The 19104-nt window shown below is 43.3% G+C and overlaps 1 protein-coding gene across 2 annotated transcripts in view; it reads left to right on the top strand.

The window, feature by feature from the left end:
• Positions 1–18089, top strand: part of RRP7A (ribosomal RNA processing 7 homolog A) — a 62610-nt gene extending 44521 nt beyond the window's left edge. For both annotated transcript variants that reach the window (XM_040408286.1, XM_040408287.1), the window contains exons 6-7: positions 10150–10348; positions 17819–18089. In XM_040408286.1, coding sequence (XP_040264220.1) covers positions 10150–10348; positions 17819–17904 — 285 coding nt within the window. In that variant the 3' untranslated portion in view covers positions 17905–18089. The remainder of the gene's footprint in view (positions 1–10149; positions 10349–17818) is intronic.
• Positions 18090–19104: the final 1015 nt, after the last annotated feature.

Raw genomic sequence — 19104 nt, 5'->3', positions numbered from 1 at the left:
CGGCAGTAAAGCTTATAAAAAAGGACGCAGTAATGGCCACAATAGACTTAAGGGATGCCTACTATCCTGTCCCAATACACAGGTCATCAAGAAAATTCCTGAGGTTCGCAAAAGAGTTAAAGGGACACATTCAACACTTTCAATTCAAATGTCTCCCCTTTGGGATCTCCTCAGCTCCAAGAACCTTTACAAAGGTAATAGCGGAAGCCATAGCAAGTCTGAGAGAAAAGGCAATCTGTGTGATCCCTTATCTGGACGACCTGTTAGTGGTTGCAGACAACAAAGCTATTCTAGAAGTCCACCTCAGGTTAGTTTTGAATCCTCTCCAGGGCCTAGGTTGGATAATCAACTGGGAAAAGTCAGATTTAATCCCGGACAGGCATATTCCTAGGCATAACTCTAAATACAGTCTCCCAAAGATCCTTTCTTCCGCCTCAAAAAATAAAGAAACTTCAAACAACGCTGAGGAACTTCAAGAAAGAAAAATTCTGTTCCATCCGACAGGCCATGAAAGTGTTGGAAGCCTTTCCGCATGTATCCCAGCAGTGGCCTGGGCACAATTTCACCTAAGACCACTTCAAAAATTCATTAAGCAAGTGGAACAGATCCCAAACGACTCTAGAAAGACTTTTAGATCTAAAAGTGGAGAATTCACTGAATTGGTGGCTCAAGGAGACCAACCTAAAAAATTGGATATTTTGGGTCCAAGAACTACCCGTAGTAATCACAACGGACGTGAGCCTCCAGGGTTGGGGAGCGTTAGTCCAAGGGAACTCCTAGGGAAAATGGCAAAATTACGTAAAACATCAATCCTCAAATTTCAGGGAACTGAGGGCAATTTGGGAGGCATTGAAACACACGAGTCGGTTATCAGTGGGACATCACGTCCTAGTGTATTCAGACAATGCAACAGCAGTGGCCTTCATCCAAGACCAGGGAGGCACAAGACACCATCTACTACAGGGCCTAGAAAACAAAATTTTCTCCTGGGCAGAGAAGAACATACAGTCACTTTCAGCAGTTCACCTGAAAGGATCTCTAAATGTACAGGCCGACTACCTGAGTCGCCACACGTTAGACCCAGGAGAATGGAAGTTATCCCCGGAAGCTTTCCAACTAATGACAAGGAAATGGGGCAGACCGACAGTAGACCTATTTGCGTCCAGAAAGAATCACCAGTTAAGTCCATTCTTCTCCCTCAACCAAAATTGGACGACAAATCTTGTCAATGCATTCCCTCCGTTTCGACTGATCCCCAGAGTGCTCCAGAAATTTCAGAAGGAAAGCTGTACGTTAATTCTGATTAACTCCCCTTTGGCCCAAGAGGAGTTGGTTTGTGCTGTTAAAAGCCCTCAGCATAGAAGCCCCTCTCCTTCTACCTCTGAGGCCAGACCTTCTAAGTCAGGGACCTATTACTCACCCAGAGCTACGAATGTTAAAATTAACAGCCTGGATTCTGAAGAATCCAATTTGTTGAACCTAGGGTTATCCAGAAAAGTAGTGAACACTTTACTCCTGAGCAGGAAACAAAGCACAAAGGATAAATATTGAAAATATGGGGAAAATTTGCTGAATGGTCAGGAAAATCCTTTGACCGGTTCAGGGCCAATATCCCACTAATCTTGGAATTTCTTCAGGAAGGCCTAGATTTAGGACTATCCCCCTAATACCCTTAGGGTCCAGGTATCGGCACTAGGAGCCTTATATAACGTCAGGCTAACAGAACATCCCTGGGTAACTAGATTTCTCAAGGCAGCGGATAGGATCAGACCTACGATTAAAAACATGGTAGCTCCTTGGAATCTCAATACGGTGCTGGCAGGCCTGACTTCTGGTCCTTTCGAGCCTATAGACGAAATCCCCATCAAATGGTTTACCGTCAAAACTATCTTCCTGGTGGCAATAACATCGTCCAGAAGAGTCTGTGAGCTACAGGCCTTGTCCATTCAAGAACCTTTTTTTCTCAGTGTTCCATGACAAACTAGTACTCAAACTAGATCCCACGTTTCTCCCAAAGGTGGTCTCTACCTTCCATAGGTCACAGGACATTGTTCTTCCCTCATTCTGCAACAATCCAAAAAATGAACAAGAAATCTCCTACCACATATTAGATGTTCGGAGAGCAGTCCTAAAATATCTGGAAGCAACCAGACAATGGAGAGTAGACAAAAATCTTTTCGTCCAGTTCTCAGGTCCCAATAAGGGGAAAAAAGCAGCAGAAAGCTCCATCTCCAGATGGATAAAATTGGCTATCTCTGAAGCATATAAAGTCCAAGGGAAGGAAGCCCCTGCTTCCCTGAAAGCACATTCCACAAGAGGCATGGCCGCCTCCTGGGCGGAAAAAGCTTCAGCCTCTTTACAGCAAATTTGCAGAGCAGCAACTTGGAAAAGGATTCATACCTTTACCAAGCATTACAGATTAGATATCTTTGCCAATGACGACCTAAGGTTTGGACGTAAAGTCCTTTCTGCAGTTGTCTCCCCCCTAATAGTTTTCTTTGATATTTTCTCAGGACTTTGGTGTCATGGAGACGACTGGGGAAAAGAGTATTACACTCACTGGTAATCCGGTTTCCTGGAAGTCTCCATGACACCACTTACATCCCACCCTTTAGATATTTAATTCAGCAAGGGTTTTTTTTTTTCTGTTATCCTTTCATCTTGGGGTTCTTCGTTAAAATACACTGGCGATGGAGGGGGTGGGGTTTTTAACCTCTGTTTTTCCTGTCCAATCGGAAGGAAGTCAATCTCAGGACTTCTCCAGGAAACCGGATTACCGGTGAGTGTAATACTCTTTTCAAATACAAAATGGTGCCCAAAAACCATTCTAGCAAAATCAGCCTCCAAAAATCATATGGCACTCCTTTCCTTTTGACCACTGCTATGTGCCCCGACAGCAATTTACTACCACATATGGGGTATTTATGTAAACTGCAGAATCAGAGTAATGTATATTGAGGTTTATTTTGCTGTTAACCCTTCCTGTGTTGCAAGAAAATTGATTAACATAAAAAATCTACAAAATAAAAATGAAATTTCACCTCCATTTTCCTTTAATTCTTGTGGAACACCTCAAGGGTTAACAAAATTTGTAACTTCAGTTTTGAATAATTTGAGGGGTGTAGTTTCTAAAATGGGGTCATTTATGGGTGGTTTCCATTACATAAGCCCCTCAAAATCACTTTGTAACTGAATTAGTGCTCATCCCCTTAAGGACTCTGGCCACTCTTTTTAAATACTCTCCACTACAGTGTGGCAGGCAGTGAAAAAACGAAGTTCCTAATATACTTCATTAAACACACCTGCCTGCTTCTCTTTCAGTTATAAGCCACTCCCCCTTAGTCCTGCTCTACCTTGCAGCTGAGTTCGTCCATGGCTGCACGCGACATGGAGGAGCTTCAGAGGAAGCTCGTCCATGTGCATGTGCAGTCTGCTCCTGTCAGTGGTCGGCTCCCTGCTGCCCGCTCCAACTGTGACAGGAATCTGCTGCTTGTTCCCTCTCTACAAACGGCTGATTTCTGTCAGAAGCTGGCTGTGATAAAAACCTACTGCAGAAGCTACTTAGTGCAGGGGGGATGGGGATTGACTATCACCACACAGCTGACCCGCTAAGCCACGCCCACCGGTTACGTGAGGCCACGCCCCCTGCAGCCAACAGGGAAAGCGTATGTGTGTGTGTATATGTGTGTGTGTGTGTGTGTATATATATATATATATATATATATTATACATTATACATACAGTACAGACCAAAAGTTTGGACACACCTTCTCATTCAAAGAGTTTTCTTTATTTTCATGACTATGAAAATTGTAGATTCACACTGAAGGCATCAAAACTATGAATTAACACATGTGGAATTATATACATAACAAGCAAGTGTGAAACAACTGAAACTATGTCATATTCTAGGTTCTTCAAAGTAGCCACCTTTTGCTTTGATTACTGCTTTGCACACTCTTGGCATTCTCTTGATGAGCTTCAAGAGGTAGTCCCCTGAAATGGTTTTCACTTCATAGGTGTGCCCTGTCAGGTTTAATAAGTGTGATTTCTTGCATAATAAATGGGGTTGGGACCATCAGTTGCGTTGAGGAGAAGTCAGGTGGATACACAGCTGATAATCCTACTAAATAGACTGTTAGCTGCTTTTTTATTGCCATAATACAAATTCTAAGTAAAGAAAAATGAGTGGCCATCATTACTTTAAGAAATGAAGTTCAGTCAGTCAGCCGAAAAATTGGGAAAACTTTGAAAGTAAGGGCTATTTGACCATGAAGGAGAGTGATGGGGTGCTGTGCCAGATGACCTGGCCTCCACAGTCACCGGACCTGAACCCAATCGATAGGTTTGGGGTGAGCTGGACCGCAGAGTGAAGGCAAAAGGGCCAACAAGTGCTAAGCATCTCTTGGAACTCCTTCAAGACTGTTGGAAGACCATTTCAGGGGACTACCTCTTGAAGCTCATCAAGAGAATGCCAAGAGTGTGCAAAGCAGTAATCAAAGCAAAAGGTGGCTACTTTGAAGAACCTAGAATATGACATATTTTCAGTTGTTTCACACTTGTTTGTTATGTATATAATTCCACATGGGTTAATTCATAGTTTTGATGCCTTCAGTGTGAATCTACAATTTCCATAGTCATAAAAATAAAGAAAACTCTTTGAATGAGAAGGTGTGTTCAAACTTTTGGTCTGTACTGTATATGAAGGGGCCCCTATTGATAAAATGTCCTCTGTCCTATTGATAAAATGGCCAGCCTCTGTACTTACTTTCACGATGAATGCACTGCAGCGAGCGAGGCGGCCGGCCGGCACGTGACTGACGTCAGTCATGCTCCTTCCTGAATTAAGTGGGAGGAGCGTGACAGTGACGTCAGTCACGCGCAGGCCGGCTCGCTCGCTGCCGCTCTCTGCAGTGCATTCATAGTGAAAGTACAGAGGCTGGCCATTTTATGCATGAGAGTTATGTGCGCAATTTAGGACACATGAGGGGACACATAGGGCCATGAGGGGGACCAGCATAAGATGCTATATGTGTGTCTTATGCTGGCCCCCCTCGTGGCCCCATGTGTAATAGCACACATCCCCTATAACAGTGCCATCCACAGGTCCCCCATAAGTGTCTTCCGCAGATCCCCCATAACAGTGTCTTCCGCAGATCCCCCACATAACAGCGTCCTCCGCAGATCCCCCACATAACAGCGTCCTCCGCAGATCCCCCACCTAACAGCGTCCTCCGCAGATCCCCCACATAACAGCGTCCTCCGCAGATCCCCCACATAACAGCGTCCTCCGCAGATCCCCCACATAACAGCGTCCTCCGCAGATCCCCCACATAACAGCGTCCTCCGCAGATCCCCCACATAACAGCGTCCTCCGCAGATCCCCCACATAACAGCGTCCTCCGCAGATCCCCCACATAACAGCGTCCTCCGCAGATCCCCCACATAACAGCGTCCTCCGCAGATCCCCCACATAACAGCGTCCTCCGCAGATCCCCCACATAACAGCGTCCTCCGCAGATCCCCCACATACCAGCGTCCTCCGCAGATCCCCCACATAACAGCGTCCTCCGCAGATCCCCCACATAACAGCGTCCTCCGCAGATCCCCCACATAACAGCGTCCTCCGCAGATCCCCCACATAACAGCGTCCTCCGCAGATCCCCCACATAACAGCGTCCTCCCCAGATCCCCCACATAACAGCGTCCTCCCCAGATCCCCCACATAACAGCGTCCTCCGCAGATCCCCCACATAACTGCGTCCTCCGCAGATCCCCCACATAACTGCGTCCTCCGCAGATCCCCCACATAACTGCGTCCTCCGCAGATCCCCCACATAACTGCGTCCTCCGCAGATCCCCCACATAACTGCGTCCTCCGCAGATCCCCCACATAACTGCGTCCTCCGCAGATCCCCCACATAACTGCGTCCTCCGCAGATCCCCCACATAACTGCGTCCTCCGCAGATCCCCCACATAACTGCGTCCTCCGCAGATCCCCCACATATCTGCGTCCTCCGCAGATCCCCCACATAACTGCGTCCTCCGCAGATCCCCCACATAACTGCGTCCTCCGCAGATCCCCCACATAACTGCGTCCTCCGCAGATCCCCCACATAACTGCGTCCTCCGCAGATCCCCCACATAACTGCGTCCTCCGCAGCCGCGTCAGCGGCTCATATGGGAAAATCCAAGCAAATAGACCTCTAGCACAATTCCCTTAAAATATCGTTATCACAATTTTTAGGGACCTAATCGCAATCGCACAAAATTCCCATATCGTGCAGCCCTAGTGTGTGTGTGTGTGTGTGTGTATATATATGTGTGTATGTATGTGTGTGTGCGCTGACAGTGTGTCCACTGTCTGCAGACATGAACCCATTCATTTAAATGGGGTCTGCAATCTGCATCCGACAGTACTTTTTCGCAGTGCGGAGGCATAGACAGAAAACCCATGGATGCACTCCATAGGTTTCCGATCTGTGCTTCCATTCCAGACCACACCGTATCTTTCGGATTTCAGACCCATCAATTGATACGGTGCGCACACGGCTGGTGCCTGTATATTGCAGACCCCCTGTTCGCTGGCCACAATACAGGCACATGCAGGCTATGGTCATGTGCATGAGGCCTAAAGCCATACCTCCTTCCAGTATCCGGCAGTACAGTCCCGGATTTCAGTGACTGTCCTGGTACGGGGGAGGTATGTCGAAAATGGATCAGTTTTGCCCTAATGCATTCTGAATGGAAAAGGATCCACTCAGAATGCATCAGTTTGCCTCCGATCAGTCACCATTCCGCTTTGGAGGCGGACACCAAAACGTTGTCCGCCTGATGAAACTGAGCCACACAATGTAAGTCAATAGGGACGGATCCGTTTTTCTCTGGCACAATAGAAAACGCATCCGTCCTCCATTCACTTTCAATGGTGTTCAAGATGGATCCGTTATGGTTATCGAAGACCTAATACAAATGGATCCGTTTATGACGGATGCATGCGGTTATATTATGGTAACAGAACCGTTTTTGCAGATCCATGACGGATCCACAAAAAACACAAGTGTGAAAGTAGCCTTGGGCATGTAGTGTCCCTCTTCCTTCTATTCTAAAGTTGGGAGGTATGCTAAAGCACTGATTAAATGACACCTAATGTGCTGTTGTCACTATGGCATCACAAGTAGGCAGAGATGTAATGTGACTTTTCCCCTGGAGATGCTTGCTGTGATGCATGCTGGGATTTTTACTTTCACTTTGCAGCTGCTCCGCCCACACAGCCTCTCATTAATGGGAGCATGCTATGCTAAATGCAGTAGAAAAATGATATACAGTGGGATGCGAAAGTTTGGGCAACCTTGTTAATCGTCATGATTTTCCTGTATAAATCGTTGGTTGTTACGATAAAAAATGTCAGTTAAATATATCATATAGGAGACGCACACAGTGATATTTGAGAAGTGAAATGAAGTTTATTGGATTTACAGAAAGTGTGCTATAATTGTTTAAACAAAATTAGGCAGGTGCATAAATTTGGGCACCACAAAAAAGAAATGAAATCAATATTTAGTAGATCCTCCTTTTGCAGAAATTACAGCCTCTAAATGCTTCCTGTAGGTTCCAATGAGAGTCTGGATTCTGGTTGAAGGTATTTTGGACCATTCCTCTTTACAAAACATCTTTAGTTCATTCAGGTTTGATGGCTTCCGAGCATGGGCAGCTCTCTTTAAGTCACACCACAGATTTTCAATTATATTCAGGTCTGGGGACTGAGATGGCCATTCCAGAACGTTGTACTTGTTCCTCTGCATAAATGCCTTAGTGGATTTTGAGCAGTGTTTAGGGTCGTTGTCTTGTTGAAAGATCCAGCCCCGGCGCAGCTTCAGCTTCGTCATTGATTCCTGGACATTGGTCTCCAGAATCTGCTGATACTGAGTGGAATCCATGCGTCCCTCAACTTTGACAAGATTCCCAGTCCCTGCACTGGCCACACAGCCCCACAGCATGATGGAACCACCACCATATTTTACTGTAGGTAGCAGGTTTTTTTCTTGGAATGCTGTGTTCTGTTTCCTCCATGCATAACGCCCCTTGTTATGGCCAAATAACTCATTTTTAGTTTCATCAGTCCACAGCACCTTATTCCAAAATGAAGCTGGCTTGTCCAAATGTGCTTTAGCCCACCTCAAGCGGCACTTTTTGTGCTGTGGGCGGAGAAAAGGCTTCCTCTGCATCACTCTCGCATACAGCATCTCCTTGTGTAAAGTGCGCCGAATGGTTGAACGATGCACAGTGACTCCATCTGCAGCAAGATGATGTTGTAGGTCTTTGGTGCTGGTCTTTGGGTTGACTCTGACTGTTCTCACCATTCGTTGCTTCTGTCTATCCGAGATTTTTCTTGGTCTGCCACTTCGAGCCTTAACTTGAACTGAGCCTGCGGTCTTCCATTTCCTCAATATGTTCCTAACTGTGGAAACAGACAGCTGAAATCTCTGAGACAGCTTTCTGTATCCTTCCCCTAAACCATGATGGTGAACAATCTTTGTCTTCAGGTCATTTGAGAGTTGTTTTGAGACTCCCATGTTGCTACTCTTCAGAGAAAATTAAAAGAGGAGGGAAACTTACAATTGACCCCCTTAAATACTCTTTCTCATAATTGGATTCACCTGTGTACGTAGGTCAGGGGTCACTGAGCTTACAAGCCAATTTGAGTTCCAATAATTAGTTCTAAAGGTTTTGGAATCAATAAAATGACAACTGCCCAAATTTATGCACCTGCCTAATTTTGTTTAAACAATTATAGCACACTTTCTGTAAATGGCGGAAACTTTTAATTTTGAGGGGGGGGGGGGCGGGGACTTAATTTTTTCTCCTTTTTTTTTTTTTTTCACTTTATTTTTTGTCCCACTTTGGGACTCGAACTTTTGGGGGTCTAATCCTTTACAATGCATTCCAATACTTCTGTATTGGAATGCATTGGCTGTATGAGTAATACAGTGTGTATTACTCATACAGCTTCCGGCCTTGAGATCCAGGGCGCTGGATCTCACAGGCTCGTCACCGGAAGGCAGCGCGATGCCTCAGGAAGGCATCGCGCTGCCTTCTATGCCATCTGGTCTCCCCTACAGCTCCATGGGGACCCGATGGCACCGCCGCACCAGGTAAAAGCTGCAAACCGCAGGTCTGAATTGACCTGCGGTTTGAGGCGATCGCCGACACTGGGGGGTGGGGGTCCCCCGCGCATTTTGCCAAGGTGCCTGCTCAATGATTTGAGCAGGCACCGGGTTCCGATCACCGGGCGGCGGTGATCGGAACTATACATGACGTACCGGTACGTCATGGGTCCTTAAGGGGTTAAGAAAAATGGTTTTGGAAATTTTGTTGAAAAATTGCTTCTAAAATTCTAAGCCTTCTAACGTCCTAAAAAAATTGAATGACATTTACAAAATTGTTGATGCTGATTGATAACTATTTTATGAGGTATCACTATCGGTCTTAAAACTAGAGAAATAAAAATTTAGAAAATTGTGAATTTTTCCTAATTTTTTGTAAACTTTGGATTATTATAAATAAAGGTGAAATACATCAACTCAAATTTACTACAGTCATGAAGTACAACGTGTCACGAGAAAACAATCTCAGAATGGCTTGGATAAGGAAAATCGTTCCAAAGATATTACCACGTAAAGTGACACGTCAGATTTGCAAAAATCGGCCTGGAATTTAAGGTTAAAAGTAGCTCAGTACTGAAGGGGTTGATGTTATGGCTGATCAGTGTATATTATCAAGTGCCTGGACTGTCCTTTTAAGCAGTGTTATTTCTAATTGAATGTAGTAACCCTTTTAAACATAGTTTGAGCCTGAACAAAATCCACTGACCCATATACATTATAGGGGAGACTTACCAAAACTGGTGTGGAGGAAAACTGGCTTAGTTGCTCATTGCATCCAATCAGATTCCACCTTTCAATTTTCAAAGGAGCTCTGGAAATTAAAAGGGGGAATCTTGCTATGGGCAACTAAGCCAGATTTTCCGTCACACCAGTTTTGATCTCCCCCAATAATGTTAATTGTAAACATCCAGATTATTAACAGAACACTTGTATGTAAAAATGTACATGGAAAACAAAAATCATTTTTTTCTACTTCAACAGAAAGAGGACAAAGCTAAGCGAAAAGAAGGGGTGCCAGATGAGGATGGCTGGATAACTGTGACAAGAAAGGGCCGACACCCAGGTGTAGCACGTACTGAAGCAGTGAATCATCGACTGTTAGAGAAGGAAAAGAAGAAGAGCGCCCAGAAAGAACTTCTAAACTTTTATGCTTGGCAGCACCGTAATAAAAAGAAAGAACGTAAGGGTCTTATTTTTTCCATGCTCAGCTGTCTGACGAAACTGAGCCAAATCAATCCATCCTGACACACAATGTAAATCAATGGGGACGGATCAGTTTTCACTGACACAACATGGCACAATAGAAAACTGATCCGTCCCCCATTGACTTTCAATGTTGTTCAAGGCTATGTTAAAGATGCGGTGCGGATGCATGCGGTTGTATTATCTGAACGGATGCGTTTGTGCAGATCCATGACCGCACCAAACGCGAGTGTGAAAGTAGCCAAGAGGAATCCATGCTATGCCCAATGAGGTGGCATAGAGGGAGTGGTTCAAACTGTACACTGCCTCTGCTTAAAGGGGTCATCAGTATCAGATTGGTGGGGGTCCTGCTCAGTTGTTTGAAAAGAATGCAGTGTTCCTGCAAACACTGTTCTCCTCACGGTTTACCTGCTCGGCATTGGCATTGCAGAGGCGAGCAGTGTAATTACAGCTCCTCCGTCCCACTCATTTGAATGGGAAGGAGCAGTTGTAGTTATAATTAAACCTGCAATTAAACAATGTCGATGTCAGCAGCGAGCCGGTAAATGGTGACAAGAATATAGCGCTCTCGAGTGTGCTGTGTTCTCTCTAAACAGATGATCAGTAGGGGTGCTAAGTGTTGGAACCCCACTGATCCTGAAGATAGGCCATCAGTATTTGAAACTAGACAACCCGTTTAAGCCTCTCCATAAGTAGATTTTTACTGTAAAAAAACGTTTCCCACACTCTGGTTCGGTTCCAATACATTCTAATACTGTCCGGATCGCTCTTTGTACAGTATTGAAACAAAGTTTTATGCAAATCAACTTTGGATGTTTCATCCGATGTCGATTTGCTCATCCCTAATTGGTACCAAAAGACCGCATACTATGGTTTTCACAGTATATATCCACTTGGGATCCCATGTTACCAATCTACAAGCAGAGTTAAAAGCTGCCAGTGGAGGAAGGCGACTGATTAGGCCTAGAGCCCATCCTCTGCAGCACAGAGGCCATATGGAGGCAAAAATGTGTTGTATTTATTTATTTATTTATTTATTTATGCTAAAAAGATTGAATATTACATTTATACAGCTATGAAAATGATTCATGGGATAAGCCATTTAACCTGTTTAGGACATAGGGCGTACAGGTACGTCCTGATGTCCCGGTACTTAGGGACACAGGGCGTACCTGTACGTCCTATGTATTTCCGATCGCCGCGTGCACCCGGGGCTAATGCGCGGGTGGGCCTCTCATACAGCCAATGCATTCCAATACAGAAGTATTGGAATGCATTGTAAAGGATTAGACCCCCAAAAGTTGAAGTCCCAAAGTGGGACAACATATAAAGAAAAAAAAAAAAAAACGTCATTTCCCACAAATAAAGTAAAAAAAAAAAAGGTAAAAAATAGGAAAGGAAGGGGGGAGAGTAGACATATTGGGTATCGCCGCGTCCGTATTAACCGGCTGTATAAACATATCACATGACCTAACCCCTCAGATGAACACCGTAAAAAAATAAAAACTGTGCTAAATAAAAAAAATTGTCACCTTACATCACAAAAAGTGTAATAGCAAGCGATCAAAAAGTCATACGCACCCCAAAATAGTGCCAATCAAACAGTCATCTCATCCCGCAAAAAATGAGACCCTACCTAAGATAATCGCCCAAAAACTGAAAAAACTATGGCTCTCAGAGAATATGGAGACACTAAAACATGATTATTTTATTTATTTTTTGTTTCAAAAATGATATTGTGTAAAACTTACATAAATAAAAAAAGTATACATATTTGGTATCGCCGCGTCCGTAATAACCTGCTCTATAAACATATCACGTGACCTAACTCCTCAGATGGACACCGTAAAAAATAAAAAAAATAAAAACTGTGCTAAATAAAAAAAATATGTGTCACCTTACATAACAAAAAGTGTAATAGCAAGTGATCAAAAAGTCATACGCACCACAAAATAGTGCCAATCAAACCGTCATCTCATCCCGCAAAAATCATACCCTACCCAAGATAACCAAAAACTGAAAAAACTATGGCTCTCAGACTATGGAAACACTAAAACGTGATTTTTTTTTTTCTTTTTTTGTTTCAAAAATGAAATCATTGTGTAAAACTTACATAAAAAAAAAAAGTATACTTATTAGGCATCTCCGCATCCGTGACAATCTGCTATATAAAAATACCACATTATCTAACCTGTCAGATGAACGTTGTAAATAACAAAAAAAAAAAAAACTGTGCCAAAACAGCTATTTCTTGTTACCTTGCCTGACAAAAAGTGTAATATAGAGCAACCAAAAATCATATGTACCCCAAACTAGTAACAACAAAACTGCCACCCTGCCACTTTTCTGGAGTTTGTACTCTTGGGGTGCATCAGGGGGGCTTCAAATGGGAAATCACTTTGCGAGGCTTACATAATAGAAACCACCCAAAAATGGATAATTTTGGGAATGATATTTTATTTTTTGGGGATGTTACAAGGCTTAGAAGTTTAGAAGCAAATCTTTAAATTTTTCAGAAATTTTAAAAAACCCAATTTTCTAGGGACCAGTTCAGGTCTGAAGTCACTTTGTGAGGCTTACATAATAGAAACCACCCAAAAATGACAACCCCATTCTAGAAACTACACCCCTCAAGGTATTCAAAACTGATTTGACAAACTTTGTTAACCCTTTAGGTGTTCCACAAGAATTAATGGAAAATAGAGATATAATTTAGAAATTTCACTTTTTTTTGGCAGATTTTAAATTTTACAATTTTTTTTTCCAGTTACAAAGCAAGGGTTAACAGCCAAACAAAACTCTATTTATGGCCCTGATTCTGTAGTTTACAGAAACACCCCATATATGGTCGTAAACTGCTGTACAGGCACACGGCAGGGCGCAGAAGGAAAGGAATGCCATACGGTTTTTGGAAGGCAGATTTTGCTGGACTGTTTTTTTGGACACCATGTCCCATTTGAAGCCCCCCTGATGCACCCCTAGAGTAGAAACTCCAAAAAAGTGACCATATTTTAGAAACTACGGGATAGGGTGGAAGTTTTGTTGGTACTAGTTTAGGGTACATATGATTTTTGGTTGCTCTATATTACACTTTTTGTGAGGCAAGATAACAAGAAATAGCTGTTTTGGCACCGTTTTTATTTTTTGTTATTTACAACATTCATCTGACAGGTTAGATCATGTGGTATTTTTATAGACCAAGTTGCGGCGATACCTAATATGTATACATATTTTTATTTATGTAAGTTTTACACAATGATTTCTTTTTTGAAACCAAAAAACTCATGTTTTAGTGTCTCCATATTCTGAGAGCCATAGTTTTTTTTTTTTTTTTTTAGTTTTTGGGCGATTATCTTAGGTGGGGTCTCATTTTTGTGGGATGAGATGACTGGCACTATTTTGTGGTGCGTGTGACCTTTTTGGTTGCTTGCTATTGCACTATTTGTGATGTAAGTTGACAAAAAATGGTTTATTTAGCAAATTTTTTATTTTTTACGGTGTTCAACTGAGGGGTTAGGTCGTGTGATATTTTTAGAGAGCCGGTCGATACGGACGCAGCGATTCCAAATATGTATTCTTTTTTTTTTTATTTATGTAAGTTTTACACAATAACGGCTTTTTTAAAACAAAAAAAATTGTTTTAGTGTCTCCATATTCTGAGCCATATTTTTATTTTTTTGGGCGATTGTCTCAGGTAGGGGCTCGTTTTTTGCGGGATGAGGTGACGGTTAGATTGGTACTATTTTGGTGGGCAAACGCCTTTTTGATCGCTTGTTGTTGTACTTTTTGTGATGTAAGGTGACAAAATGTTTTATTTATTTAGCACAGTTTTTATTTTTTACGGTGTTCATCTGAGGGGTTAGGTCATGTAATATGTTTATAGAGCCGGTCGATACGGATGCGGCGATACCTAATATGTATACTTTTCCCCCCGTATTTTTTTTACCAATTTTTTTTTTTTTTTTTTTTTACTTTATTTGGGGCAAATGACATTTTTTATTTTTACTTTAAACTTTACATTTTTTTGGGGGGGAAACTTATTTTTTCAACTTTTTTTTTTTTTTTTTCACTTTGGGACTTCAACTTTTGGGGGTCTAATCCCTATACAATGCATTCCAATACTTCTGTATTGGAATGCATTGGCTGTATGAGTAATAGAGTGAGTATTACTCATACAGATTCCTACCTGTGAGATCCAGGGGGCTGGAGCTCACAGGCTCGTCACCGGAAGGCAGCCTTCAGCCGCATGGGGACCCGATGGCACTGTGGTTTGCGGCGATCGCCAAAAAGGGGGGGGGGGTCACAGGACCCCCCCGCGCATTTAGCCAAGGTGCCTGCTCAATGATGATCGGAACTATACATGGCGTACCGGTACGTCATGTGTCCTGAAGAGGTTAAAAAGTGGGTTTTTGAAAATTTCGCTAAAATTTCAAGATTTGCTTCTAAACCTAAGCCTTGTAACATCCCCAAAAAATTTAATATCATTCCCAAAATGATCCAAACATGAAGTAGACATATGGCAAATGTAAAGTAATAACTATTTTTGGAGATATTACTATGTATTATAGAAGTAGCGAAATTGAAACTTAAAAATTTGCAAATTTTTCCAAATTTTTTTTTAATTTGGCATTTTTTTATAAATAAAAATGAATTTTTTTGACTCCATTTTACCAGTGTCATGAAGTACAATATGGGGCGAAAAAACAATCTCCGAATAGCTTAGATAAGTAAAAGTGTTTTAAAGTTATCACCACATAAAGAGACACTGGTCAGATGTGCAAAAAATGGCTTGGTCCTTAAAGGGTTTCTGTCACCCCGCAAAACTCTTTTTTTTTTTTTTTTTTTTTTTTTTTTTTTTTTTTGGATAGTTAGATTCCTCATAGTGCGATATAGGAGAATATAATGCTCTTACTTACTTTCATCCGGCCGATTCTTTATAAAACGAACTTTTATAATATGTAAATGAGGGCTCTACCAGCAAGTAGGGCGTCTACTTGCTGGTAGCTGCTGCAGAAATCCGCCCCCTCGCCGTGTTGATTGACAGGGCCAGCCGTGATCTCCTCCTCCGGCCGGCCCTGTCAGTAATTCAAAAATCGCGCGCCTCGCGTCATTCGGCGCAGGCGCTCTGAGATGAGGAGGCTCGTATCCTCAGCACTCCCTCAGTGCGCCGATGACATCACCGAAAGAGAAGACGTCATCGGCGCAGGCGCACTGAGGGAGTGCTGAGGAGACGAGCCTCCTCATCTCAGAGCGCCTGCGCCGAATGACGCGAGGCACGCGATTTTTGAATTACTGACCCGGCCGGAGGAGGAGATCACGGCTGGCCCTGTCAATCAACACGGCGAGGGGGCGGATTTCTGCAGCAGCTACCAGCAAGTAGACGCCCTACTTGCTGGTAGAGCCCTCATTTACATATTATAAAAGTTCGTTTTTATAAAGAATCGGCCGCATGAAAGTAAGTAAGAGCATTATATTCCCCTATATCGCACTATGAGGAATCTAACTATCCCAAAAAAAAAAAGAAGAGTTTTGCGGGGTGACAGAAACCCTTTAAAGGGAATCTGTCACCTGCTTTTACCATTTTAAGCTGGCACCATCGCTATGTTCACTAAAGTACCTTATTTCCAGCAGTCTTCTTTTTACTGTATTTTTAGTTTTGTCCTTTATAGTAATGCCCCGTCCTTCTTCCTGTGGGCGGCCAGAAAACTGGGTTTACATTACTGGGCTCGGCGCTGTTGCCCTCAGGAGCTTGTTGATCGTGCAGGCGGTACTGCGCCTGCCCGAGTTTTCTGGCCGCCAACAGGAAGAAGGACGGGGCATTACTATAAGGTAGACGATGACGTGGGGAGGGGGCGGAACCGTTTGCCGGGCTGTGGGAGGTAATTTCAGGATCAGGAGGCGTTCTTGGGCACTGCAGGGGGGTGTCACTGGGCACCGGAGAGGGGAAAAAACGCCCCTCTGGGCACCTTGGTGCCTCATTAGCATAACATAAAAAGCGCTTTTATATCAAAAGGACAAAACTAAATACAGTAAAAAGAAGACTGCTGGAAATAAGGTACTTTAGTGAACATAGCGATGGTGGCAGCTTAAAATGGTAAAAGCAGGCGACAGATTCCCTTTAAAGGGGTTATCCGAGTTATTTTTTTGTTCTTTCTATGTTCCTAACTAGGCAAATATAACAGCTTTCCAATTAACTCGCTTTATCTCCAGTGGCTGGTTTCTCAGATTTCACTGAGGGTCACATGACCTGTGATGTCAGCTTCTCTCCCTGCTCTGATAAAGGTCGTTTACAAGCCTGTAAACGAGACGTCACTGTGCTGGCCATGGTTGCTAGGCATGGTCCGTCTATCTGTTGATAGACGGAGCACGCAGCGTGCAGGGTCACATTACTGACAGCCAGGGACTGTAAGTAAATGATTATAGCCAGGTCCTCCCCAGCAGCTGATAACAGTGCCTGGGCTGTGTGCACTTCTCCTTGTCCCTGCGCTTGGCAGACGCTCCCTCACTCAGCAGAGCTGGAGAATGCAGAGTTGGAGCAGCACACAACAGGGCAGGGAGATCTGCCATCTGCTCAGTGTATAAATGAAAGCAACATGTGGTAAGAGGACCCCTTTGTGCTGCAGGAGATTAACCCTTTAGGGGGGAGGGCTCTGGTTACTGACACTTTTGGGGGGCTATTGTTACTGGCTAGTGAGGGCAGGCGGGATTAGCTTCAGGGTGAGGGCAGTGGCGGCCATCTTAACTGAATAGTAAAATTGCAGTTTTATGCAGACTGGTTGCTAAGGGCTGAATCTTATTAAATATGGGGTAAGTCAGTCTAATAGTAACCGATTCTGGAATATCATGTTATTAGTAACTACATATATGAAAATTGAAATTGGGGTCTAAATGTGACAGTTATCCTTTAAGGTGAAAATGAGCCCGGTCCCAAGGGGTTAAATGGATAGTATGACTAGTTTAAAGGGATTGGCCGATTTCCAGTGTAATTTGTCAAAATGCCAGATAGTCATGTATGCTCCATACAAACATACATGACTATACATTGTCCCCCAACTGCCCCTGTTTCAGTGAAGGAAACCTACTCACCTGACTTCCTCCATGCCCATGAGCTGCAAGATGACTGTGACCACTTCCTCTCGTTGTTGCTGGATATATTCTAGTTAGCGCAGGCACTGAATGGCAAATGGATGCTTGCAGTGCATTTTGACAAATTACATTGCCACCCCCTTTAACAGCAGTCAGTCATAATCCTTTTGAAAACAGAATTACATTTTCTCTTGGCTGACAAGTACAGCAGCATATTTTTAGTTTTAAATTTCATATAAATGTGCATTACATGACTGATGATGACCATCTGAAATCTTGCTGTAATATAAAGGTGAAATTAAACATGTTTAAAATCCTATCTCTGTTGATTATGTAACCATCCTGGTTTTGTGTTTTGCAGACCTGGCAGAACTACGTAAAAAATTTGAAGAAGATAAGCAGAAGATTGCACTGATGCGAGCTCAGAGAAAGTTCCGCCCTTATTGAAATCCATTTGTGTACTGTAATATATCTGTTCTCATACAGACTTGTATCACCACCTGGCACAAAGAATAACTTCCACACTGACTGCAGATGCCAGCGGACATATTACTTTTTAATTATCGACCTTAATTGACAAGGGGCTTCTCCAAAACAGAAAACGTTTATACAGTAAACCCATCATTACAGCTTCCAGTTCTGTTGTAGTTTACTTCATACTGGGCACCACAGTGGCTCAGTGGTTAGCATTGGTGCCTTGCAGCGCTTGTGTCCAAGTTCAAATCTGACAAAGGACAACATCTGCATGAAATTTGTATGTTCTCCCGGTGTTTGTGTGGGTTTTCTCCACACTCCAAAGACATACTGATGGGGACCTTAGATTGTAAGCCTCATTGGGGACTGCGTGATGCTAACGTCTGTACAGAGTTGTGGAATATAGTACAGCTATAAGTGAGTATAATAAATACTTCACAGTTAAGAATTCCACACAAGAAAATTCCCTCTTCACTATCCACATTGGTTCATCATCTTGTAAGGCTCTATTCATGTCATTTGTGAGGTGCATGTGTAACACCACCACCACATACATTCATATGCTATTAAGTTGCATACCCATTGTAACTGCTACAGCATAACACCCGAATGTATGCTACAAGTCCATAAGCTGTTCTGCTTTTTGTGGGGTACTATATCTCCTTGGGGGGGGGGGGGGGGGGCGCCTTAATCAGCGTAAGGAGACTTATAGGCCATACGTGCTCCTCCGGAATTCTGCGAAGAAAGGCATGCAAATGAACTCTTAGCAAGCTCTTCCTCTAATGCCACAAGATGTAAGGCATCTATATTATAAGTCATTGTTCGACCCTTTAAATGGGCATTGAGACATGACTTGGGTATTAAATAAGACGGCTGTTTCAGGGTGATTGCCCCTCATCAGTGCAGAGAGTACCCACTTAACTGAGAGGCCTAAAGCCTCATCCACTCATCAGTGATTTCCATCAGTGATTGTGAGCCAAAAGCAGGATTGGAGCCTATAAGGGAAAGAGCTGCACCTGTTTTGTGTGTAGAGCCACACCTGGTTTTGGCTTGAAATCACTAACATGTGAATGAGGCATGAGTCAGGACTTGGGTAGTACTATCTCTCCTTGGGGAGAGTGCCTTCATCGGTGTGGCAGAGCTGTTAAGAGCTCATTTGCATCCCTTTTTTCC

The sequence above is a fragment of the Bufo bufo genome, chromosome 9 (assembly GCF_905171765.1).
Source record: "Bufo bufo chromosome 9, aBufBuf1.1, whole genome shotgun sequence".
In the NCBI taxonomy this organism is placed as follows: Eukaryota; Metazoa; Chordata; class Amphibia; order Anura; family Bufonidae; genus Bufo; species Bufo bufo.
This window is presented reverse-complemented; position numbering and strand designations above follow the sequence as displayed.